The sequence below is a fragment of the Phocoena phocoena genome, chromosome 5 (assembly GCF_963924675.1).
Source record: "Phocoena phocoena chromosome 5, mPhoPho1.1, whole genome shotgun sequence".
Classification (NCBI taxonomy): domain Eukaryota; kingdom Metazoa; phylum Chordata; class Mammalia; order Artiodactyla; family Phocoenidae; genus Phocoena; species Phocoena phocoena.
The window spans coordinates 62,626,370-62,652,537 of record NC_089223.1 but is presented as its reverse complement, the minus strand read 5'-3'; the positions used below and the strand labels follow the sequence as shown (position 1 = coordinate 62,652,537).

The 26,168-nt window shown below is 38.0% G+C and overlaps 2 protein-coding genes across 2 annotated transcripts in view; one reads left to right on the top strand and one right to left on the bottom strand.

Moving 5' to 3' along the window:
* The window catches only part of POLR2B (RNA polymerase II subunit B), a 45,986-nt gene extending 25,159 nt beyond the window's left edge, over nucleotides 1-20,827 (top strand). Inside the window, exons 14-25 of the mRNA XM_065877921.1 lie at nucleotides 842-996; nucleotides 1,863-2,061; nucleotides 2,375-2,543; nucleotides 12,755-12,851; nucleotides 13,945-14,039; nucleotides 15,277-15,527; nucleotides 15,608-15,697; nucleotides 16,282-16,389; nucleotides 17,114-17,227; nucleotides 17,632-17,792; nucleotides 19,898-20,093; nucleotides 20,592-20,827. Of these exons, the coding sequence (XP_065733993.1) occupies nucleotides 842-996; nucleotides 1,863-2,061; nucleotides 2,375-2,543; nucleotides 12,755-12,851; nucleotides 13,945-14,039; nucleotides 15,277-15,527; nucleotides 15,608-15,697; nucleotides 16,282-16,389; nucleotides 17,114-17,227; nucleotides 17,632-17,792; nucleotides 19,898-20,093; nucleotides 20,592-20,681 (1,725 nt within the window). The 3' untranslated portion in view covers nucleotides 20,682-20,827. The remainder of the gene's footprint in view (nucleotides 1-841; nucleotides 997-1,862; nucleotides 2,062-2,374; nucleotides 2,544-12,754; nucleotides 12,852-13,944; nucleotides 14,040-15,276; nucleotides 15,528-15,607; nucleotides 15,698-16,281; nucleotides 16,390-17,113; nucleotides 17,228-17,631; nucleotides 17,793-19,897; nucleotides 20,094-20,591) is intronic.
* IGFBP7 (insulin like growth factor binding protein 7) overlaps nucleotides 20,760-26,168 on the bottom strand; it is a 76,182-nt gene continuing 70,773 nt past the window's right edge. Inside the window, exons 3-5 of the mRNA XM_065877922.1 lie at nucleotides 22,896-23,012; nucleotides 22,097-22,223; nucleotides 20,760-20,998 (exon numbers count right to left, since the gene is read on the bottom strand). Coding sequence (XP_065733994.1) covers nucleotides 20,979-20,998; nucleotides 22,097-22,223; nucleotides 22,896-23,012 — 264 coding nt within the window. The 3' untranslated portion in view covers nucleotides 20,760-20,978. The remainder of the gene's footprint in view (nucleotides 20,999-22,096; nucleotides 22,224-22,895; nucleotides 23,013-26,168) is intronic.

Below are 26,168 nucleotides of genomic sequence, written 5' to 3'. Positions count from 1 at the left end.
CAAGTTAACGTATGCAATTTATGTTTTTCTAGTAGTGATGTTAAAAAAGTAAAAAAAAGGGAATTCCCTGGTGGTCCAGTGGTTAGGACTCTGCGCTTTCACTGCCAAGGACGCGGGTTCATTTCCTCGTCGGGGAACTAAGATCCCGTGAGCCATGTGGCGTGGCCCCCCCAAAAAAAGAAATAGATGAAAATAATTTCAATATATTTTATTTGACCGGATACATCAAAAATATTACAATTTCAACATATAATCAATGGAAAATTATTAATGATAAATTTTATTTTATTTTTTTGTACTATCTTTGAAATCCAGTGAGTAGTTTATACTTACAGCATATCTCCTTTCAGAATGGCCACATTTCAAGTGCTCAGTAGTGACATGTGGCTAGTGACTGCTGTATTAGAGAGCTAGACTATAAACCATTTGTCTTATAGGTGATTGTGAGAAGTCAGGCTTATTACTGGGAAAGCCTGATCAAGGCAGAGTGATATAGGGCTGGATATTGAAAGGTTACACATGTGAAGTACATGTAATTACCAAAGAGGGAAAATAAGAAATATACTAGTATTTGTGATATCAAACATATATTTTCTTCATTTTAATTTATTTTGCATGACATTATTACCAGATGTTGTTCAGCTTTATAATTACCAAGGTTAGATATTTATCCTATATAAAATTTTAAATTATACCTAGGTTTTTAGTATATTGAACAATGATAAACTAAGATCTATTAATCTTATTTGATAATCTATTAATCCTGTTGTATTTTTAGCTAAGCCTTAATGATACAGAGAAAATAAAAGTTCATGAGACTGTTTTGTCTTTTTATATATAGGTTTCTATGATCAGAGATATTCGAGAGAGGGAGATTCGGATCTATACAGATGCAGGCCGTATTTGTAGACCACTTCTGATTGTGGAAAAACAAAAGCTACTTTTGAAGAAGAGACACATTGATCAATTGAAAGAGAGAGAATATAACAACTACAGGTAAGAACATGCAGTTAGAAAAAAAGTTAGATATAATTCACATGCCCTAAAATTAAGCATTTTAAACCATGTAGTTCGGTGGTTTTTAGTATAGTCACAACATTGTGCAACCATTACCACTATCTAATTCCAGAATATTTTCATTGACCCGGAAAGAAACTCTGTACTCATTAGCAGTCACATTTGCTTTTTCTTAATTTTTGTTATCAAGTAAGAGACTTTTAGGGTTTTATTTAAGCGTAAAAGTCTTTGTGACATGGTAAAGACTACCTCTACTACTAATAAGCAATAACCTCTGTGCTTTCACTGCATGGGGAATGGGTTCGATCCCTGGTTGGGGAGTTAGGATCCTGCATGCCGTGTGGTGCGACCACCAAAAAGAAAGATAACCGATGTGATAATGTATAACATAATATAATAATAAATTTAATAAAAAGAATCTTTTACAATTTATTATTAGTGATATATGAATGTATATATTTTTATTGTTAAAAATTCAAAAAATAGGTGTAATAAAAATATATAAAAGCCCCCAATTCACACTCTCCTTTTCAGAAGTAAATACTGTTACCATTTGGGGTATTTGTTCTTCCAGACCTTATTTTTTGTTTTTATATACTCACCCTAGCCCCACAAGTAGGTTCTTTAGATCAGAGCAGAGCAAAACAAACTAACAGTAGTTACAGAGCCATACTTTATGTGTATTGTTCAGTAACTTGTTTCTTTCACTGTTAACAATAATATGCTTATTTTGGGACTCTTTCTATGTGAATGCATACAGATATAGGAATACTCTTTATTAAGTAGGAAGCCTAGTTAATTAAAATAGTTCAGGAAGTAAGGAAATTAAATGAATTCTTTTTTAGTTGGCAGGATCTTGTGGCCAGTGGGGTAGTAGAATATATTGATACTCTAGAAGAAGAAACAGTGATGCTCGCAATGACCCCAGATGATTTACAAGAGAAAGAAGTAGCTTATTGTTCCACATATACGCACTGTGAGATTCATCCATCAATGATTCTTGGTGTCTGTGCATCTATTATTCCTTTTCCTGATCATAACCAGGTTGGTAGCAGTTTTTGATTATGCTTTGTGAGGAATTGGGGGAAGCAGAATAAAAATTAGAGATTAGTCTGTAGTTTTTTCTGGAAGAAAAGCCTTTTAGTGTAAAGACGATGAACTACCGCATTTAATATGCTTATTCTTGTGTTTGACTCCTAAGAGCCATAACTAATTATTCCAAATGGTTATCACTTATCTTTTGGAAAGAATAGGAACTTTACCAACCATATTTCTGATTTATGAAGTACCCTGTAAAGTCTGTTTATTTAGAAGTAATTAAATTTTCACCGACTCTGCTTTTCATTTCTACCTTTAGTCCCCTAGAAACACATACCAGTCTGCTATGGGTAAGCAGGCTATGGGGGTTTATATTACCAACTTTCATGTTCGTATGGATACGTTGGCCCATGTTCTCTATTATCCTCAAAAACCACTTGTGACTACACGGTCAATGGAATACCTACGATTTAGAGAGCTGCCAGCAGGTATGTTCAGTTTTGTTCTACATTTTTTAAGATCCTGCCATGCTTAAGACACTTTTGTGGGTTCTTTGGAGGGTTAATAAATGCATATGACACAGTCTCTATTCTCTTAGAATTTATAATGTGGTGGGAAAACAGCACAATTCAATAAAAAGGTAGATATATGTAAAGTGTTATGATGGAGTTATAGATTCCTTTGGAAGCACAGAGTGAAAGAAATGATTGATTCCTGTTGGAGTCTAGAGCCAATTTCATAGGGGAGGTAGCATTTTGGACTAGAGTAAAGTTGATGAAAGGGTATTTGAATTTGAGAGATGGTTTGAACAAGGTCCTGGGTGCATGAAGGCAACTGTCAGTATTTATGTCAGTTTAGTATGGCCTGAGTGGAAATGCATGGGAGTGATACTTGGTCTCATAGTGTGGAGATAGCAGGTTGAATTTTATTTGGAGAATGAAGAACTATCCAGCCTTTTTTTTTTTTTTTTTTTTTTTTTTTTTGCGGTACACGGGCCTCTCACTGTTGCGGCCTCTCCCGTTGTGGAGCACAGGCTCCGGACGCGCAGGCTCAGTGGCCATGGCTCATGGGCCTAGCCGCTCCGCAGCATGTGGGATCCTCCCGGACCAGGGCACGACCCCGTGTCCCCTGCATCGGCAGGCGGACTCTCAACCACTGCGCCACCAGGGAAACCCTATCCAGCCTTTTTGAACAAGGAAGTAATACAGTTACAAATTTATTTTACAGTATAATTCTGGCAGTCACGTAAAGGATCGATTAGAGTCAGATACGGTATTAAGTAGGGAGGTAACTTAGAGGTTCTTGTAGTGGTCTAAGTGAGAAATGGTAAGGTCCTTATTAAGACATGAAAAAGCGTAAGGGCGTGAGACACCTGTTGGAATACACTTGTTAAGATTAACACTTGATTACTTATTGGATGTAGAATGATGAAGAGAGGGGAGAAAGGAATTGGAAATATTGTTGGTGTTCTTGGCTTGGGTGATCAAGAGAGAGATACTATTAATAATATTGGGAGCATGTTAGAAGAAAAGAGGTTTTATTTATTTTTTTAAATCAATTTTTATTGGAGTATAGTTGATTTACAGTGTTGTGTTAGTTTCTGCTGTACAGCAGAGTGAGTCAGTTATACATATATCCACTCTTTTTTAGATTGAAAGAAGAGGTTTTAGATGTAAGATAATAAGTTCAGTTTTCAACATGCTGATTTTGAGTTGCTGCCAAAGCATCTCAGGAATGATCCTCCAACAGTGAGTTGCAAATGTGGTTAGAAAGAAGGTCAAATCAAGAGCTGTGAAGTTTTTGATATATTAATGATAATTATAGATTACTGTGAAATTGCTGAGGGAAAATTCAGAGTGAGAATAAAGCCAGAAAAAATAAAGTCAGGCACCAGGAAGAGAAATCCAGAGAGATTTGACATGTAGGTGATAAGGAGAAGAATCAGGAAGTTGCAGGAAGAGATTCTCAAGGAGACTGGACAACGGGTAAAATGGTGCAGAGAAGACTGAAGGGTATCAGTATTGAATATAAAGGAGACAGCATAGTTCTTTGGCAGAGTTGTTGTCTTACTGTATTATTAACGGAATTTTGGCTTTGACCCTGGATAACATTATTTAGTAAATGGACAACATTATTTAGTAAAGTTTGCCTTGTAAATAGTGACTTTAAATTATTTAATAGGGGATCTAACATTTTGATAGCAAATTCTCACAGGTTAGAATGATTTATTTTCAAAGTCTTCCACAAGGGGTTACTATTGTCTAGAAAAACAAAATCTGTTACGTTGTCTACAATGTGCTGGTATCTTTGGGCTATACTTGCAGTGCTGTGTTTTTCTTCAGCATTTAGATAAATTCTTTATGGCTAGAGAAGAAAAGAAACAGGTGAAGGATTGGATTTGAAATAGAATGTTCCTTTGGCACTGATACGAAGTGGTGAGGGCATGGCTGGTAGGGACTACAAGCCTTTCAGCTCTGTTATTGCTTCATGCCTTAATCTTGTTATCTATCTATATTTTAAAAAACTTTATTTTGAGATAATTTCAAGCTTACAGAAAAGTTGTAAGACTGTTACAAAGGACTCCTATATACTATTCATCCAGATTTCCTAGTTCACATTTTACCACATTTGCCTTATTCTTTCCCTTTCTCTTTCTTCTTGAACCATTTAAGAAGACCTGAAGCTACATGACTAATTAATTAATTAATTTTTGGCTGCGTTGGGTCTTTGTTACTGTGCGTGGGCTTTCTCTAGTTGTGGTGCATGGGCTTCTCGTTGCGGCGGCTTCCCTTGTTGCGGAGCACGGGCTCTAGGCACACAGGCTTCAGTAGTTGTGGCATGCGGGCTCAGTAGTTGTGGCACGTGGGCTCTAGAATGCAGGTTCAGTAATTGTGGCGCACGGGCTTAGCTGCTCCGTGGCATGTGGGATCTTCCCAGACCAGGGCTTGAACCTGTGTCCTCTGCATTGGCAGGCGGATTCTTAACCACTGTGCCACCAGGGAAGTCCCACATCACTCTTTAATTCTTCAGTGTATGTTTCCTAAAAAAGACATTCTCCACAGTACAACCATCAACATCAGGGGGTTAACATTGATACCCATCTAGTCAGCAGTCCCCAATTCAGACTTTGCCAGTTGTCCTCATAATATCCATTATGGGTCTAGGATCTAATCCAGGATAGTGCATGTCTCTTTAGTCTCTTTAATCTGGAACAGTTCTTTAGTTTTTCCTTGTCTCTATGACCTCCACATTTTTGAAGAGTCCAGTCAAGTTACTTTATACATTGACTCTCAATTTGGGTTTGACTATTGTTTCCCCATGATTTATATTCAGGTTATGAATTTTTGGCAGTACTAGCATAGAAGCAGTGCTGTATTCTCAGGGCATGATATCAGGAAGCATATGCTGCCTCTGTCCCATTATTAGTGATTTTAACTTTTATCATGTAATTAAGATGTTGTTTGTCAGGTTTCTCCACTTTTTATTAATTATAATTATTTTGTACTTACTAGGTAAGTAATAAGTCTTTGTGAGAAGATACTTTGAGATGATGTGAATAGCTATTCCTTGTCACACTTTCAGTCATTAATTTAGCAGGTGATTATTGCCAAATGGTGGTTTTCTAATCTTATCATTCCTCCCTGATGGATGCTGAAATTGTCCCAGATTTTCCAATGGGAGTATCTTCAAGATGACTCCTGATAGGTCCTCACTGTTCTTCAAGCACTTCCTTACATTTTGCCTCATCTTGTGCTTTTCTTCCCCTAAACTTGGACTTGGTCATTTCTCCTTTTAGGATAAAAGAATAGTGTGTAGAAACCAAAATCTGGGTGCTAGGTGTGCTCCTTGCTATTATAATGTCATCATTTCTAGGTCTTCTCGGCTGTTGGAACTAGGAAAATATATGTATGCATATACCCCTCCCCACCTCTATCTATTTTTATATCTCTATATACTAAAGAACCATGAGTTCATATCAATACCATATCTCCCATCCCAGTACAACACCATAGTGTTTATTTTAGAATTCCATTCTCTGACAGTGAAAAACCTGGCTCCCTTTGTCCTCAGTATATTTAGTTATTTGCTCAATCTATTGATGTAACCAATCTCCTGACCATCGTGGCTGAATTATTAGCTCTGGCCCTGCCTAACCTGCCAGCTGCATTGGCCAAATTCTAAGGGGCTTAGGAGCCCTAAGGGGAAGGGGCTAATAGGGTTATCTTAAGGAATGTCTTTGGATTAGTATCATTCCTATTTCTATAGAGTACTGTTTCTTTGGTTGACATCTTCTGGGAGCAAAGATCCTTGTGACAAAAGTTCACCTTGACTTAAAGTGGGTCAAGATACTTAGAGCCTCCTTACTGCTGAGCTGTTTGAAGTAGGTGGGGACAGAATGGCTGAAAGGGTTTGAGCCTGGCAGACGGGTGGGTTGTAATCCTAGATTTCACATGTTTATAGTCTTTGAGATCACAGATACTTTTTTGAAGTTACTAATATTTATTGTGTGAACCACCACCCAAGGCACCATACACGTTATTTCTAAGCATCATAAAAGCTTTGTGATGTTTTTTCACCTACAAAATGAGAAGAATAATAGTACCTGCCTCATAAAGCTTTTCTGATGATTAGATGGTTAAATCCACTTAAAACTCATGGCTTAGTGCCTAGCAGTTAATAAGGGAGAAATAAATGTTAACTGATTAGTGATAGTGGTGGTTGTATCATCATCTCTGTTTTACAGATGTGGTGACAGGATCAGAAAGGTTATTTGCCCAAAGTTTATACAACTTAATTTGAAAATCCAGAATGTAAACTCTGGTCCTTTTTTTTCCCCGTTTAAACCAGATGTACACCTTCCCCCCATTTCACTTTCTTGTGCTGTTTCCTCTTCACTACATTGTTTCTTGATTTGGGGCTTTTAAGCTAAGAAGAAAATATTAGACATATAATTCAGAAGTTTACTGTTTTTAGCTAAATTTAGCTGATCTTTCAGACTTGCCCAGATACCTTGGATAAAGGTTGTAGGATGGAGGGGGTTGCCTCCTGGGCTGTAGTTGATATAGCAAGTGTGGGTGATCCAGGGATTGTCACATGAGAGGAGGAAAGCCCCACAAGGGCCAAGACAGTTGAGCGCCTATAGGCTGTGACCTGGAGAAGAGGGAGGGCATAGGTAGCGCTGCACAGAAACATGAGGACGTGCTAGGGAAGTCTTGCCCATTCCATGTGTCACAGATGTCACGTATGTCCTGCTCCTGGCTCCCTAGTAGTAGGATCATATTACATCTCCCAAGACCCTGGAATTTCTGCCAATTCCTGACTCCTTTCAGATCCCCCCCTGCCATCAGGATCTTGCATCTTTATGTACTTTTTCTGTGTTATGCAGCTTGACTGTGCGTGAAAATTAAAATTCTTCTAGTTTTCTCAGACAATCCACACAAAAGAGTGGTGACTAGTGTGGATATTACTAAAGATTCCTTAGAGGAAATCATTTAGATTTCAGGAGTTTTCATTGCACACCTGAGGAGAGACTATTTGACTTTTCTGATCTCTGAAAACTCTTCTTGGCTCCCTGCTATTGGGTACTTTATCTATGGTCCTTCCCAGGAAGGACTCAGCTTCCTTGACACTGCCTTTCCCTTGGAGGATTTCTTACTCCCCTTCCTCTCCCAGCAGAGCATTTTAGTTTTTCCTGCTCCAAATACAGGTACACAAACCCATCAGGGTGCCCAGAACAACAGATGCCCTCTTGTTACTATGATCCTTCTTTAGAGAGCAATCAAGGTTATATTTAGTACACAGTGTTTCGTGTTATCTGTTCAACAGAGCTTGCAGTCTCAGATTCCTACAGGCTTAGGCAAGATTGGTGAGTAGGTGGAGTTGAAGAGAGGTTTTGCCTTTTTGCTGGGGTTAGCCCTATTCAGCTTCAGCTTTGGTTGTGATGTGTACGTGCAGACCCAGTGATGCCAGATCTGACTTTTCAAGAAAAGCTTGAAATCTAAGCTTTAGTGTGAATTTATTTTTTAAAATGTTATGGTCAGTGCATTTAAAATAGCTAGTGGAAAGCTTTCTGTGGCACAGCGGGCCATAGAAATGTAGTTGTTAAGGAGGAGCAAATGTGGAAGTTAGGGAGGAGGGCCTGCTTTTTGTGTGTATCTCTTTCTACAAATCTGTTCCTACCTTGGGTTGGGAATTACTGAGAATCAGAGACTTGGAGGAGTGTGTCTTTAGTGACCCAGACTCAGACCAGCAGTGCTGCCACCCCTTACCTGCACTCTGCTTATGAAAACTTTTGCATCCCTGCTGTACACATAAAAGTGTGAATGAATGGTGTGTCTCCTCTTGAAGGGTGGGTTGTGTTTTTTTGTTTGTTTGTTTTTTTGCGGTACGAAGGCCTCTCACCGTTGTGGCCTCTCCTGTTGCGGAGCATAGGCTCCGGACGCGCAGGCTCAGCGGCCATGGTTCACGGGGACAGCCACTCCGCGGCATGTGGGATCTTCCTGGACCGGGGCACGAACCCGTGTCCCCTGCATCAGCAGGCGGACTCTCAACTACTGCGCCACCAGGGAAGCCCGGTGGGTTGTGTTTTGAAAGTTGAATTTAGCTTTAAGGAAGCAAATATAAACAGTTTATTCAGAACTTAGATAACCAAAACATTCAGTCATCCAGATTTTGGTTCCTTTGTATTCTGTAGTCATAGTTTTTACTCCACATTTGAAATGTTTAGGTCACAATATTATGTTACTGTAGCTTTAGAGTTGAGTGTGTTTCAATTTTTGGAAAATCTGATGATTCACGTTATATATGAATTATGTTCATTGAAACCCCACCCAGGGACTTCCCTGGAGGTCCAGTGGTAAAGAAACTGCCCTACAATGCAGGGGACTCGGGGTCGATCCCTGGTCAGGGAACTAAGATCCCACATGCTGCGGGGCAGCTAAGTCTGCGTGCCATATCTACTGAGCTCGCACGCCTCAACTAGAGCCCACGTGCTGCCAAACTACAGAGCCCACGCGTTCTGGAGCCCATGTGCCACAACTACAGAGCCCACGTGCCCTGGAGCCTGTGCGCCACAACTAGAGAAGAGAAAACCACGCCACAACTAGAGAAGCCCCCGCGCCGCAACGGAAGATCCCGCATGCCGCAACTAAGACCTGATGTAGCCAAAAATAAAATAAAATAAAAAAATAATAAATAAATCTTAAAAAAAAAAGAAACCCCACTCACATTCAACAATCATTTCTTATATTGCAATCTACTAGTTTATAGAGTTTTCAACTTTTTTCTTCTTTAATACTTGTTACTTTATTTAAATATAATTTTAATTTTATATTGTAGTTGATGTACAATATTGTGTTATTTTCAGGGGTACAGCAAAGTGATTCAGTTATACATATATACATATCCGTTCTTTTTCAGATTCTTTTCCCATATAGGTTATTACAGAATATTGAGTAGAGTTCCCTGTGCTATACAGTATATCCTTGTTGATCCCAAACTCCTAATTTATCCCTCCCCCCTACCCTTCCCCTTTGGTAACCATAAGTTTGTTTTCAAAGTCTGTGAATCTGTTTCTGATTTGCAAAAAAGTTCATTTGTATCATTTTTTTAGATTCCACATATATTCCAAATATCATACGATACGTGTCTTCCTCTTTCTTACTTCACTTAGTATGATAATCTCTAGGTCCATCCATGTTGCTGCAAATGGCATTATTTCATTCTTTTTTATGGCCAAGTAATATTCCATTGTATATATGTACCACATCTTCTTTATCCATTCCTCTATCGATGGACATTTAGGTTGCTTCTATGCCTGGCTATTGTAAATAGTGCTGCAATGAATGTTGGGGTGCATGTGTCTTTTTGAATTATGGTTTTCTCTGGGTATATGCCCAGTAGTGGGATTGCTGGGTCTTATGGTTGTTCTGTTTTTCATTTTTTAAGGAATCTCCATACTGTTCTCCACAGTGGCTGTATCAATTTACATTCCCACCAACAATGCATGAGGGTTCCCTTTTCTCCATGCCCTCTTCAGCATTTATTGTTTGTAGGTTTTTTGGTGATGGCCATTCTGATCGGTGTGAGGTGATACCTCATTGTAGTTTTAATTTGTATTTCTCTGATAATTAGTGATGTTGAGCATCTTTTCATGTGTTTGTTGGCCATCTGTATGTCCTTTTTGGAGAAATGTCTGTTTAGATCTTCTGCCCATTTTTTGATTGGGTTGTTTTTTTTTTTTTTTTTTTTTTTGCTGTACGCGGGCCTCTTACTGTTGTGGCCTCTCCCGTTGCGGAGCACAGGCTCCAGACACACAGGCTGGGCGGCCATGGCTCACGGGCCCAGCCGCTCCGCGGCATGTGGGATCCTCCCGGACCGGGGCACGAACCCATGTCCCCTGCATCGGCAGGCAGACTCCCAACCACTGCGCCACCAGGGAGGCCCGGGTTGTTTGTTTTTTGATGTTGAGCTGCATGAGCTGTTTGTATATTTTGGAAATTTATCCCTTGTCAGTCACTTGGTTTGCAAACATTTTCTCCCATTCTGTGGATTGTCTTTTCATTTTGCTTATGGTTTCCTTTTCTGTGCAAAAGCTTTTAAGTTTAATTAGATCCCATTTATTTGTTTTTATTTCCATTATTCTAGGAGGTGGATCCAAAAAGATATTGCTTCGATTTATGTCAGAGTGTCTGCCTATGTTTTCCTCTAAGAGTTTTATAGTGTCCAGTCTTACGTTTAGGTCTTTAATCCGTTTTGAGTTTATTTTTGTGTATGGTGTTAGAGAATGTTCTAATTTCATTGTTTTACATATAGCTGTCCAGTTTTCCCAGCACCACTTATTGAAGAGACTGTCTTTTCTCCACTGTATATTCTCACCTCCTTCCTAGATTAATTGACCATAAGTGCGTGGGTTTATTTCTGGGCTTTCTATCCTGTTCCATTAATCTATATTTCTGTTTTTGTGCCAGTACCATACTGTTTATATGACTGTAGCTTTGTAGTATAGTCTGAAGCCAGGGAGCCTGATTCCTCCAGCTCTGTTTTTCTCTCTCAGGATTGCTTTGGGGTCTTTTGAATTTCCATTACAAATTTAAAATTTTTTCGTTCTAGTTCTGTGAAAAATGCCATTGGTAATTTGATAGGGATTGCATTGAGTCTGTAGATTGCCTTGGGTGGTATAGTCATTTTGACAGTATTGATTCTTCCAATCCAAGAACTTGGTATATCTTTCCATCTGTTTGTGTCATTTTTGATTTCTTTCATCAGTGTCATATAGTTTTCAGACTACAGGTCTTTTGCCTCCTTAGGTAGGTTTATTCCTAGGTATTTTATTCTTTTTGATGCGATTGTTATTGGGATTGTTTCCTTAATTTCTCTGTCTGATCTTTTGTTGTTAGTGTATAGAAAAGCAAGAGATTTCTGTGTATTAATTTTGTATCCTGCAACTATACTGAATTCATTCATGAGCTCTAGTGAGTTTTCTGGTAGCATCTTCAGGATTTTCTGTGTATAGTATCATGTCATCTGCAAACAGTGACAGCTTTACTTCTTTTCTGATTTGGATTCCTTTTCTTTCTTTTTCTTTTTTGAGTGCCAATGGCTAGGACTTCCAGAACTATGTTGAGTGAAAGTGGTGAGAGTGGACATCCTTGTCTTGTTCCTGATCTTAGAGGAAATGCTTTCAGCTTTTTACTGTTGAGTACGATGCGAGCTGTGGGTTTGTCATATATGACCTTTATTATGTTGAGGTAGGTTCCCTCTATGCCCACTTTCTGGAGATTTTTGGTCATAAATGGGTGTTGAATTTTGTCAAAAGCTTTTTCTGCATTTATCGAGTTGACCATATGGTTTTTATCTTCAGTTTGTTAATGTGGTGTATCACACTGATTGATTTGCGGATACTGAAAAATCCTTGTATCCCTGGGATAAATACCATTTGATCATGGTGTGTGATCCTTTTTTTTGTGGTATCTTTGTCTGGTTTTGGTATCAGGGTGATGGTGGCCTCATAGAATGAGTTTAGGAATGTTCCTTCCTCTGCAATTTTTTGGAATAGTTTTAGAAGGATAGGTGTTAATTCTCTCAGTGTTTGATAGAATTTGCCTGTGAAGCCATCTGTTTCCGGACTTTTGTTGGAAGTTTTTAAATCACAGTTTCAATTTCAGTACTTGTGATTGGTCTGTTCATATTTTCTATTCCTTCCTGGTTCAGTCTTGGGAGATTGTACTTTTCCAAGAATTTGTCCATTTCTTCTAGGTTGTCCATTTTATTGGCATATAGTTGTTTGTAGTCTCTTATGATCCTTTGTATTTCTGTGGTGTCAGTTGTAACTTCTATTTCATTTCTGATTTTGTTGATTTGAGCCCTCTCCCTTTTTTTCTTGATGAGTGTAGCTAAAGGTTTATCAATTTTGTTTATCAGTACTTGATACTTTAAATCTTTATGGTCTCATCAAAAATAGTTTTGGCAGCAGCAACTAAATAAGATTGTTTATATTAAAAACTTGCTTATATCAAACATTTAGCCATCAGAGTAGTTGTCTCACAGATTGCTATTCCAGGAGGAGTAGACTTTGACAGTTACCATGGTGAAAACATTTGAGGCAAATATGATTAAATAAAATTGATTTAAAAGAAAGGGGTAATTTTTCTTTGTTTCTCACATGATGCTTTAATGTTTTCTCTTAAATGCACTGCAGGTATCAACTCAATTGTGGCCATTGCATCATACACTGGATATAATCAAGAAGACTCTGTTATCATGAATCGTTCAGCTGTAGACCGAGGCTTTTTCAGGTCAGCTATTTATAAAAGTTGTCAAAATACACATATGGTGGAAATATTAATATTTTATTTTTTAAAAGTTCTTTAAAAATAGGTGCAAATTGTGTGTTTCCAAACTTTTGGGGGTTTTGAATGTCAGTCCGGAAGAAATTTTGATCTGACAGCAGAGAAATTTTTCTGTTAGGATATTTAATCTTCTGCCTCCATTCATGAAACGTTGTGGATATCTGCCAGGCACATGTTGTTGTATGGTTTCCTATATAGGGATTAGTGTGGTAAAATGAGTGCCCTACTCCAGAAAGCAGAAGGCCTGGGTGATGATCACGAACAACTGAAGACACTGCTTCTCGTATCTGAGGATTTTCAGTTGCTAATATTTTGAGCCCCCCTTTATTTGTAAGCAAATAAATGTTTGTGTTTAGATAATATAGAAATGTCTAAAGTAAAAATAAACCTAGAGTTTTAGGACCCATGAGTATTGGGTTAGCTAAAAAGTTCGTTTGGGTTTTTTGGTAAGATGTTATGGAAAAACCCGAATGAATTTTTTGGCCAACCCAATAACTACTATTAAAATTATAGTATATTTTCTTTTTCAATCTTCTATTCTTCAGTTTATTTTATTGTCAAACATTAATCTCAAATCCATGGTATATGAAAGTTGGTTAAAAAACTGGGAGTTAAGAAGAGAGGATGGATTTTTTCTGTATAGTTTTCAGAGGATAGGCACTAAGACCAGAGGTGGACGTTATAGCTTAATATCATAAACTTCTCACTAGAAACATTGGGACAGATCCTGGGTGACCATCTCTGAGGGTTATTATGGGAGGGATTCTTATTTTGGGTAGGAGGTTGGACTCAGTGACATTAGTCCTTCCTGGTCTCACATATAATTCCAGCTGTGTTAAGGTTATGGGTCAAATGCTACATGTGTGGCCTGTGTAATAGCCCTTAAGACTTAACTTTGACCCTTAATACAGTTAACTCTCATCGTTTAAATTGCCATGGTTTAAATTAGCACATATCAATTAAGTACAATTTATTGGTATGTTCTAAGCCCTATTATTAAAGGAAAATAGAAGTTAACTTTAGAACCATGTGTTTTTAGGTCTGTTTTCTATCGATCATACAAAGAACAGGAGTCTAAAAAAGGGTTTGATCAAGAAGAAGTTTTTGAGAAGCCTACACGTGAAACTTGCCAGGGTAAGCAATACTGACATTGAAATTATGGAATTCAAAGTTAGCTTACCATGGTTTTCCTGATTAATTTTTTGGGTTTTGCCTGCCCCCCTATCTTTTTGCCATGTGGGAGTATGTTTTCTTATTATCCTTAGAGCTTATATTAAGGAAATAGGTATATTTGCCAGAAGTCTTTGTACCTAGGAGTGGGCTTGCTATAGTCCTTCCATTCCGCTAAGTCTTGTATTGAGGAGGGGATTTAGGAAATCAGAGAGGTCATGTAATTTCATGGGACACACCTCAGCCCCATTCTCACTTGTACTGTGTCCTGTCCCTCAGTTTATCTATTTGCATGGGAACTTCCTCTCCTCTTCACATTGTGGTGTGACCATAGTGTTTGTCTAGCCACACTATTTGTATGTATTTAACAAATAACTAATGAGAGGACACCTAGAACTTTGTTTCTTCTGGAAAACTCAAAACTTATTTTCTAGTTATTATTTTTACAGACACTTAAAAGCTGTATAAAGTGGGATGGATGGGATATCCCAGGTAAAAGGGTTATCTCTCCTAGTTTGGGCTTTTTTTTTTTTTTTGCGGTACGCGGACCTCACTGTTGTGGCCTCTCCCGTTGTGGAGCACAGGCTCCGGACGCGCAGGCTCAGTGGCCATGGCTCACGGGCCTAGCCACTCTGCGGCATGTGGGATCTTCCTGGACCGGGGCACGAACCTGTGTCCCCTGCGTAGGCAGGCGGACTCTCAACCACTGCGCCACCGGGGAAGCCCAGTTTTGGCTTTTAATAGTATTGCATGAAGTAAAATGTTTTTTTTTTTTCCTTAGGTATCTTCCTATTACTGCATTTCCTGTGGGTGGTTCTCTGTGGTAGTGAATTGATGTTCAGTGGAGTTAAGATTATAGAAGGTTAAATTCAAACTTTCTGTTGGAGTTTATATGTAGAGGACATAGATACTTTTCCTTATGCAATATAGAGATCAGAAGATGGCAACACACTTATCCAAAGTCACTTAGCAAATGGAGAATCTGAATCAGCCCAATGCTTTTCTACCGAGTTCAGAATAGTTTGTAGTATTTGGAATAAGGGCACATTACTACACATGTTAGAGATTCCTATGAACTTCTCTCTGACTTGAAACTGATTTATATGTTTGGTTTTTAATCTTTTGGGGAGGGGGATTATGGGATATTTTAAATACTTTTCTTTATGGTATTACCATTTCAGAAAATTCTGTCTCTTCTCAGGTATGAGGCATGCTATTTATGACAAGCTGGATGATGATGGTTTGATAGCTCCTGGGGTTCGTGTATCAGGAGATGATGTTATTATAGGCAAAACAGTCACGTTGCCTGAAAATGAAGATGAATTGGAGGGCACTAATAGACGCTATACTAAGAGAGACTGTAGCACTTTTCTCAGGACTAGTGAGACGGGCATTGTGGATCAGGTTATGGTAACTCTGAACCAAGAAGGATATAAATTTTGTAAAATAAGGGTGAGTATAGCTTTGTCATATTGCTATTTATAGAAAGTAAACCAGAATGACTTAACTAACCTATTTTTGTGTGAATTCAGGTACGCTCTGTTAGAATTCCACAGATTGGAGACAAATTTGCTAGTCGACATGGTCAAAAGGGTACTTGTGGTATTCAGTATAGACAAGAGGTAGGTATCTTTTATCACCTTTAACCCAAAATTTTGTTGAACATTTTATTAAATCAAAATGTTCTTTAACTTGAGAGCCCAGAGGCAGTAAAGGCTTGACTTTTAATTTTAGTGTTTTTTTTTTTTTTTTAGATTTTATTTATTTATTTATTTGTGGCTGCATTGGGTCTTCGTTGCTGTGTGTGGGCTTTCTCTAGTTGTGGTGAGCGGGGGCTGCTCTTCGTTGTGGTGCATGGGCTCTAGGCACGCAGGCTTCAGTAGTTGTGGCTCGTGGGCTCAGTGATTGTGGTTCATGGGCTCTAGAGTGCAGGCTCAGTAGTTGTGGTGCATGGGCTTAGTTGCTCCACGGCATGTGGGATCTTCCCGGACCAGGGCTCGAACCCGTGTCCCCTGCATTGACAGGCGGATTCTTAACCACTGCGCCACCAGGGAAGCCCTAATTTTAGTGTTGAATAAGTAGGTGAACACACTACGTTGAACAGAATTTAGGACATAGAAAAGTTTAGATGAGCGGGAGTTAATTCTAGTTCTCTAGCTAAGAGATTTAAGTTTTTTTAAGTGTCTTTAAAAAAATTCCTTTATAGGATATGCCTTTCACCTGCGAAGGTATCACCCCCGATATCATCATAAATCCCCATGCCATTCCCTCTCGTATGACTATTGGTCACTTGATTGAATGTCTTCAAGGGAAGGTAAGAGATTTTCTTTAAAAATATAGGTTCCAAATTGATGTTTCTTCCGAAATGTTAGGTCATTTCTTTCATTTGAGCCAGGGTACTTTGGAAAAAGCCAATATGACACTTAACTTTCCTGCTTTTAAATTGGTTTATGTCTCTCTTTTTTGCCAAACTTTGCAAAGTTATGACTGAGAAGTTTTGCAGAATTTACTACATCCAGTCTTTACTTGTATATATGGTTATTCTTTTGACTGGTTCTTTTCTATAAATGGTGGTTAGTTCAGTGTGAACCTAATGGTTTTATAGCTATACTATTAGCTATGCATGCATCTTTCAGTGGAGGTTTTTCTATTTTTAAGTATCTTATTAAGGCAGAGTGGCTACATGGATGGCTTGGTTTTAGGGCATTAAAATGTCATTTTCCTTGAGTCGTAGGAAGTACTTGGGAGTCTCATTCTTTTTGTATCTGGCCTCACAGAGTTTCCTACTTGAAGGCTTATAATTGAGTTGTTTTTATTTTTTAGGTAAATTAGTTATATTTTATGTAAAATGCTAATAAAATGAACCTTACTATATTACACCTTTCCATAACATAGATATTTAAGTTAATCCTTAATCTTAAGTTCAAAATCTTCCTTTCCAGAAAGGATTTTTTTAAAAAAATATATTTGTATTGACATAGACTTCTAAAGGGTGACAGAAGGAAGCAGCCTTTTAGAGATGACTTTTCTTTTTAAAGGTATCAGCTAACAAGGGTGAAATTGGTGATGCCACTCCATTCAATGATGCTGTTAATGTACAGAAGATTTCTAATCTTTTATCTGATTATGGCTACCATCTCAGAGGAAATGAGGTATGTTTGCTCTTACATTGGTAATTTGTTGTGAGTATTCTTTTTTGTATGTGTGTAATTTCATTTTTTTTTAAATTAAATTTTTCATTCAAGTATACCACATACTTCAAATTACATGCAAAACCGTAAATTTACAGGTTGATGAATTTTCACAACGTGAACACAGCTGTGTGACTGGCACCCAGATCTTGAAAATTACCAGAACCCTTTTATGCCTAGATGCCCCCCTTGTGTCCCCTTTCAGTCACTACCATCATACTCCCGCCCACCACCGGTGACTACTCTCTTTACACTATAGTTTTCTGTTTTGATTTTTATATAGAAATGGAATTATACAATATATGCACATATATTCTTTGAACTTGTTTAATACTTTTAAGTCTGTGCTTCAAAATCTGTTTCAGGTCCTATACAATGGATTCACTGGTCGAAAAATCACATCACAAATTTTTATTGGCCCCACTTACTACCAGCGTTTGAAACACATGGTGGATGATAAGATTCATTCTCGTGCTCGGGGACCTATTCAGATCCTTAATAGGCAGCCCATGGAGGGTAGATCTCGGTAAGAGAGCTGCATCATCATCATTGTTACATAAAGGAATGGGTCTCAAATTTCTTGATTCCAGGACCCCAAAGGCTTTTGTCTGGGAGTTGTATCTTTTTTTGTTGTTGCACTGGGTCTTAGTTGCAGTAGGCAGGCTCCTTAGTTTAAATATTTTCCAAGTAAATTTAGTGATGAGTGACATTGGTTTACCTTTTTGCAAATCTTTTTTAATGAACTGGTTTGTGAGAAGACAGCTGGATTATTGTGTCTGCTTCTGCATTCATCCCATTGCAGGATTTTATTTTTTATAATTAAGTATTGCTATATGAGGAAAATCTGACCTCACACAGATTTGTGATTGGAAAGGGAAGAATATTTTAATAATTTTCAGGTGATTGTGGATTTTTTTTTTTTTTTGATGCTACACCAAAATAAGTTGTCCTTTTTTTAAAAATAAATTTATTTTTGGCTGCGTTGGGTCTTCGTTGCTTCGTGCAGGCTTTCTCTAGTTGCTCCGAGCGGGGGCTACTCTTTGTTGTGGTGTGCGGGCTTCTCATTGCGGTGGCTTCTCTTTATTGTGTAGCATGGGCTCTATAGGCAAGTGGGCTCAGTAGTTGTGGCGCACAGGTTTAGTTGGTCCGCGGCATGTGGGATCTTCCCAGACCAGGGTTTGAACTCATGTCCCCTGCATTGGTAGGTGGATTCTTAACTACTGCGCCACCAGGGAAGTCCAAGTTGTCCTTTCTTAAGGGTTACTTGTGATGTAGAATTTGAAACCACTTAAGTGAATCTTTTATGTTTATTAAAATCCATTGGCCTTACACTTTGTATCTTTTATACTTATGTAATTTTATAGTATCATATTTGGTCATTTGGAAAATATTTTCATTCAGCAGTGAAAGCGCTGATTCCTAACCACTGGACTGCCAAGGAATTCCCTCTCACAGTCTGGATTTTTGTTGATTGCATTCCTGGGCTCTGTGCTCCTATTTTTCTTGTAAATAGCTAATCAGATCTAGAGCCTTGATGAGGTGAAGGGTTTGTGTTCTTTCACAGTAATACTTCAAAGGCAGTGCTGTATACTTTCAATATCTGGTTGTCTCTTATGACTAGCAGCTATTAATGATCATTACGTAAAACCTTTAATTATTGGGCTTCCCTGGTGGTGCAGTGGTTGAGAGTCCGCCTGCCGATGCAGGGGACATGGGTTCGTGCCCTGGTCTGGGTAGATCCCACGTGCCGCGGAGTGGCTGGGCCCGTGAGCCACGGCCGCTGAGCCTGCGCGTCTGGAGCCTGTGCTTCGCAACAGGCGAGGCCACAACAGTGAGAGGCCTGCATACTGCAAAAAAAAAAAAACCAAAATACTCTTTAATTATTTAAAGGTTTGCAAACTGATGAGATTCTAATTTATCATTCCTTCATTTATTAGCTGGAATACTTTCATAGAGAGAAATGTTGTTTCCTCAGCTGCTAACCTGGTGACATGGTTCATATACGAAAAGGCAAAATAAATGCTTAATTCTTTCCTTTTATTTACCAATTTTCAAATGACGCGGTGGTTGCCTAGAATCGTCCAAAGCTGACCAAATGTTTTGTTTTTGGTAGTATCATTAGAAGCTCATTGATCTTACGTATTTTGTATATTAAGAATGTTAAGGAAGCCATCATCCACTTGCCTGGCCATCAGAACAATGCATTTCACTTACATGCTGGGGAAACCTGTGATTAGTCACCTGTTCTTTCCATCACTTTTGCCAACATGCATTTATCATTTCAGGTTTGATTGCCTGGGAGTCTCATTCATGGAGAAGCTGCTTTATTTAGATTGACTTTTTTATTATTCATTTTTTAGTATAGAGGTGAATTCTAGTAAGTTAAATAGTCTGATGAGATTTTATTTTGTACTTCATTGTATTTTACTTGGAAAAGTATATGCTATACTTGAGAATCTTATGTGTTTACTCTGGGGACCTTCTAATGCACACCAAATAGTTGGTAGACTTCTCAACCTCCCCACCATGTAGAGAGAATGCAAGAGTAGAAAAATCGGAGTCTAGTTCTCTTTCTTTCTAATATTCTTTATAATAGAAAATCAAAATAGTCTGTTGTTTTTTCCATGACAGTGATGGTGGCCTGCGTTTTGGAGAAATGGAACGAGATTGTCAGATTGCCCACGGAGCAGCCCAGTTTTTAAGGGAAAGACTGTTTGAGGCATCAGACCCATATCAGGTTCATGTTTGCAATCTTTGTGGAATAATGGCAATCGCTAACACGAGGACCCATACGTATGAATGCAGGGGCTGCCGAAATAAAACCCAGGTATGTACAGACCTTACTGACAGTTGATATCTGTTCAGGATATAACCACGTTGGCCTAATCATCCAGGCAGATTTAGTGTGGTGGAACAGATTGGCATTTTCACAATTTTGATAGCATGCTTCTATAAGATTCCTAGTTTTAAATGAGGAAAAAGGTAAACAATTCTGTTTTTCTAAAAACTAAGTTTTAGTGTGGTAATTTCTCTAAGCTAAGCTGTTCATCTTTTGGAAATAATAAGGCCTTGTACGAGGAATTTTAAACAATGTTTTGTTAAACCTTTTAATTGAGAAGGGTGAATATAAATTATATCTGGCAGAAAGGGCAGAATACCAAAGCCTTTTAGGAGAAGAGCCACCAAAGGCCAAGGTAGGATGAGTGTTATCAGCCTCATTTGTTCATCACCTCCAGTACCAAGTCTTTAGCTTTTTCTGAGGTAGGGAAGTGGGGTCCCTTCAATACAGCTTTGCTAATTACCTTTTTTTTTTTCTCTCCCCCAGATCTCTTTGGTGCGAATGCCTTATGCATGCAAACTGTTGTTTCAGGAACTCATGTCTATGAGTATTGCACCTCGAATGATGAGTGTTTAGCTCTTTTAAAAATCTTTGTGTCTTGTTTCTATGATATAGCTTTTAAAAATTTTTTTAAACAAAATGTACTTGCACTAGGAGAAAAAGCATTTTATTTGTTTAATGATATGCATGCTTTGTAAATAGACAAATTTTTGTAGACAGTCTTGATGTGTTATTTTGTATTTCATGGTGTAAAACCAGTGAGTATAACTAAAGTGTTAGTGGACTGGATGAAAAGAAACTGGTTATTAGGCAAGAACAGGGGTTGTAGTTACCCATGACTACTTTTAGCTATGCAGATTATTTTCTGCAGGTTTACAGCTCAGCACCTTCACCTGTTTAGAAAGAGAAGATAAAAATAAGTTACATATATGGACATGGTTGACTTTCTAATTTTGAGGTAGTTTAGTGTTTCCAAATAAATGAAGATGTTAAAATGTGGGGATAAAGGATGTGTGAGTAACTATAAATGATACAGTGGGAGTGCTTTTTGGAATTTGAGCCATAAGGTTTTAGATGTGGAAGGTGATTTTGTTGTACTTATCTATCTGTAAATGACAGACCTTACTATAGAACTGGGAGAAGCATGTTTCACAGATGAGCAAGGTGAGATCCAGAGAGGCCAAGGAACTTTCCTTTGTTATCCAGTTCTCATTCAGAATTTAAAATGTTATAATTAGTGGCAGAGCTGAGACTCAAACAAACACATGACTCAGCTACTGCTCTGTTTCATCACTTGACTTTACACATCTTGGCTGAAGAGAATCTGACCAAACACATCTTTACTTGATATTTCTTCCTTTCGTACTGCAGCTGAGTGATCCACACAGTGGAATGGTTTTGACAAATGCTGACAGTAAATTTCGTTATTTTTGGCTTGAGGAAAAACCAAGTCAGACATCAGTCTAATAGAACTATATAAATGTAAAGTAGCATTACTCTCATACCGCCAGGATGGATGCTTAAGAGGAAGCTTTTGACAGTGAAGTGGATAGAGGCAGAACAGAATTGAGTACTTGCCAATATACTCCTTCTGTTTTTTTTCTTATAAAAGCTCAAAGTGAAGGACCAGAATTGTCTACAATCATTTCCTTTTAAAGGGGAATTTAATATAATAGTCACAACACCAAGGAAAATGCTGTGACGGTAGAAAGTTACGGGAAATATAAACCATTCCAATCAGGTTTGACTCTTACGTGTAAGATAAAGTGAAAGCATCTGAGTCATAATAATAGCATTCCAGCAACCGCTGAATGTTCTTTTGGAGCCATGCACTCTACATTTTGATTACATACTTAATGTCCTTCCCTTGTGGATTCCTAACATCACAGAATTTCATTAAGAGCTATGTCTGATACTTTCATACTTGGTTCTGTCCTTTATTAAACAAAAGCACTAGTCATTTTTAAATGGTTACAAGATTTAGTACCTACCTTTTTTCACTGGTATTTCATGTAAGGCATCAACCACTGTAATTTTTGCTGATGCCGAAGCCTGTCCTTGGGAATTGGATGCGTGGCACTCATATTCTCCGGCATCTTCCTTACTAAGAGGAGATACCTGTGAAAGAAAAAGGATCTTTAGTTTCTCTATGGCAGTGAACTTTTTTCTTGTGACTTCAATTAGGTCATTATTTCATAAGTTTCCTAACATGACCAGGGGTTTCATAGCAAAGTATTTCTACTGCTAGAAACAGTGCAAGTCTTGTGTTAGGAGTAATTATATAGCTATCGTATTTGGTCTGCCAGGAGGATTCCTACTATGAGGTAAAGTTGTCATGGACAACTTTAGGTCACATTGCATAGGTTAAAAATAGGATAGATGCACATATCCTCATTTGAGGGAGACCTTGGTGTAGGGTATGTGATCTAAGTACTATCCATGCGTGTCCATGGCTATCAGAGGTCAAGTAAAATAATCAATAATTGATTAAAATAATGCTTGGGTCATTAGTTCCCTTTGAGGATTTTGCTTTGAACTCTTAGGGGAAAAAAAAAGTTGGTTCTCACTTATATTTTGGTGATTTCCAAAACATCCTAATAAACCCCAGCTGTTTTTTTGGGTTTTTTTGTTTTAGTTTCCTTTGAAAGAGAATCAGCAGCTCGTGGTAAGGCTGTTCTAAAGAGATGTGGAAGGGCAGACGAATACTTTGAGCCTGGCAGTACATCAGGCACCTTTGGTTTGCTCTGTCTATTCCTAAGAGTGAAATCCTTGCTAGCTCTTGGTACTCACCAGCACCCAGCCAGTTACTTCGTGCTTTTCTGGGCCACCCCGGGTCTGAATGGCCAGGTTGTCTCGGTCGCCAGGCAAGAGTTCTGTTCTTTGAACTCCATAGTGACCCCTTTTAACCTGCAAAAAAAAAAAAAGTCGGGTGGGGGGAGGATATAGTCTGAGTTCTCTGCACTGAATCATCAGCTTGGAAGTGGTCAACATTCCTAGAATTGCACAGGGTATGCATCAGACTTTCTAACTGGATTAAACCCAGCAATTTCCATATTACCCTTTCCTGAATACTTATGTAAAATATACATTCTTTTTTATACTTCTTCCTGTCAGTTTCCCTCTAAGCTTGTATATTTTGAATTAATGTATTTTTCTGCATGTTTGGGGAATACAGACTGTCACACTTTCCAGCCACTGGCTACCATCAGTAACGCATGCCCTTGTAAATTCTGCTTCTCAGTGTTGGGTCTTGTTTGCCATATGCCATTTTGATAAACTGTCACCGAGTCCTAGGTTTGATACTTGGGACCTTGTGTAAGAGCTCAACTCTTAGGACTCTTCCTGCAACAGCCTCATCAATGGAAAATAACAGGTTGAGTCCAAAGCCAATACCATTACTTTATTCTGAGGGCTAAGGGTTCATCACATGATTTACTAAAGACCTGAGAACAAAAACGCCTGTCAAGTACGAGCTGCTGTCGTTGTTCTCTTATGACAAAACTTGCTATCCCTGTGCATGTCATGATGAGATTCAGAAAGATGAAGAAAGAAGAAACTGGGTTTCCTTGGCTTGAGGCCACTAGAGAATACTGTCCTACTTCCCCCCTCGTTTAAAAAGGTAAACTGTGTTCATTATGTAAACTTTGGAAAATGTATAAAAATTCACAGAAGAATAAAATTTACCTGTAACCCCTCCATACATATACATTTAGCATAAATTTCTAGAAGTGGAATTGCTGAGTCACAGTATAAATATTTTAAGGCTTGTGATAATGATGGGTTTAAAAATATACATCAGAGAATACATGAAGCAATGTTTGTTTATTCCATCCCAGCCTTCAAAAGTTAAGTTGATGTTTATTGATATTACCTTTGTAATTAGAAAAAAGGATTTATAGTCTAAAATAGGTAGTTTTCATTTACTTTTATAATTAAGCAAATCTTGAGTTAGATCATAGTATCTAATTTTTTTTTTGACACTTTACATCAGAGTTGCTTCTCCTACTTGTGAGCCCAACTGCCACCACATGCTGTTACTAAGCTGTTGTCTCAGCATCAAACCCACCCTTTATTTTTTCTGCTTCATGACACCAGGATTGGCACTCTGCAAACCATGTGGAATCTAGGCCAACTCCTACTCTATAAAAAATACCTAGCATTACTTATTTGGAATGCCTGGTTTTTGCCTGTTTGCTTTTTTTTCCCTGAGACTTGCCCATATTGCCACTATTAGTGAGAGAAAACCAGGTATCTCAGTGTTTTTCTTATATGAATGTTATAAAGACAAAACAGATAGACTCAATAGGCATCTTTTTCCTTCAGTTTCCAAGTTGCAAGCTGGAAGAAATGGTTTATACTAGTGCAGATCTTGAAACATTTATTTTAAAACGGTTTTAAATAATGGTTTTGGTATTTCTCTCTTTTTTTTAAATAATGGTTTTAAGTATTAATTTGATTCAGTGGCTAAAGTAATATATCTCTGGTCTTTATATACTGAATTTCAGAATTCTTTAAGGGTTTTGTATGTGATCAAAGCAGAAAAACACTACCGTGTTGAAATAGTGAATCTTAGCAACTGAGCTGTTGTTGCTCCTCAGCTCATGTAGCTCTCAGTAAAGAGCATTCTGTACCAATTAACCCGACCCACTGTGTGCCAAGAAACTGTTCTTGTTAAGTATTTGATTGGAAGATGAATGCTTATATTCAACAGAACTCATATTTTAATTAACATATTGTAAAAAGTTTTATATCATGTAGAAAACATAAAGAAGTGCAAAGAATTTTTACATGGCAAATATATGGCAAACTACTGCCTTACTTAATGTAAGGGGAGTTGGTTGATAAATACATTTTTGGTTTGAGAAAAAAAGATGCAGGCTGAGCTGAGAAAAGTGATTTCTAATACAATTCTACAGATGTGCAATGGGCTGAAAGTTTGTAGGGTGGAAAAAACTGCCTAGAAGTCACTGCTCACCATAGAGCCTCAACTAGGTGAAGAATCAGAGGGAGACCCAGGAATTCACCTCAGCCCTCTGTGGTTGTGTTTTAGCTGCAACAAGCAATAACTAAGAAAAAGGTGCCAATGACTACAGAAACAGGATGCATTAGTCTGATTGCTACAGGTTGATAAACCTCAAGCATTCATTGAATTGCAGGGATCATTTATGCAGCTTAGAACATATTTGCTGTGCCTTTTTGGTGAAGTTTCAGAATTCTATGATGAAATAGAATACACAACTGTTAAAATTTTAAGCTCCTCAGCCACTGTAAACAAATAAAAGAATGGTTGGCTAGGAAGAAATATTTGTAATACATGATAAAGGGTCAGTATCTCTAATGTACAAAAAGCCACAAACTGATAATAACAAGAATCAACCAAATAGAAAAATGACTAAGGCTATGAACAGGTAATTCATATAAAAGAAAATTCAAATATAAAAATATTCTGAATGTAGTCAAGGAAATTAAAGCATTAATGAGATGACTAAAAAGAGTGGTAATATTCAGTGCTGGTGAGGATGCAGGGAAATGACATCCAAACATTGCTGGGGAGAGTGTGAACTGCTACCATCCATTTAGAAAATGATCTGACACCACAGCAATCAGACAAGAAAAAGAAAGGTATCCAAATTGAAAGGGAAGAGGTAAAACTGCCATTATACTCAGATGACATGATTCTGTATATAGAAAACCCTGACTGTCCACACAAAAACTACTAGAACTGATAAACGAATTCAGCAAGACAGCAGGGTACAAGAATACCATACAGAAGTCAGTTGCATTTCTTTACACTAACAAGTATAAGAAAGGGAATGTAAAAAAACAATACCTTTCAAAATTGCCGCCCAAAAATAAAATATTTAGACATAAACCTGACCAGGAAGGTGGAAGACATATGCTGAGAACTATAAACCATTAATAAAGGAAACTGAAGATGATTCAAAGAAATGGAAAGATATCCCATGCTCTTGGATTGGAAGAATTAATACTGTTAAAATGGCCATATGACCCAAAGCAATCTGCAGATTTAATGGGATCCCTATCAAATTACCCATGACATTT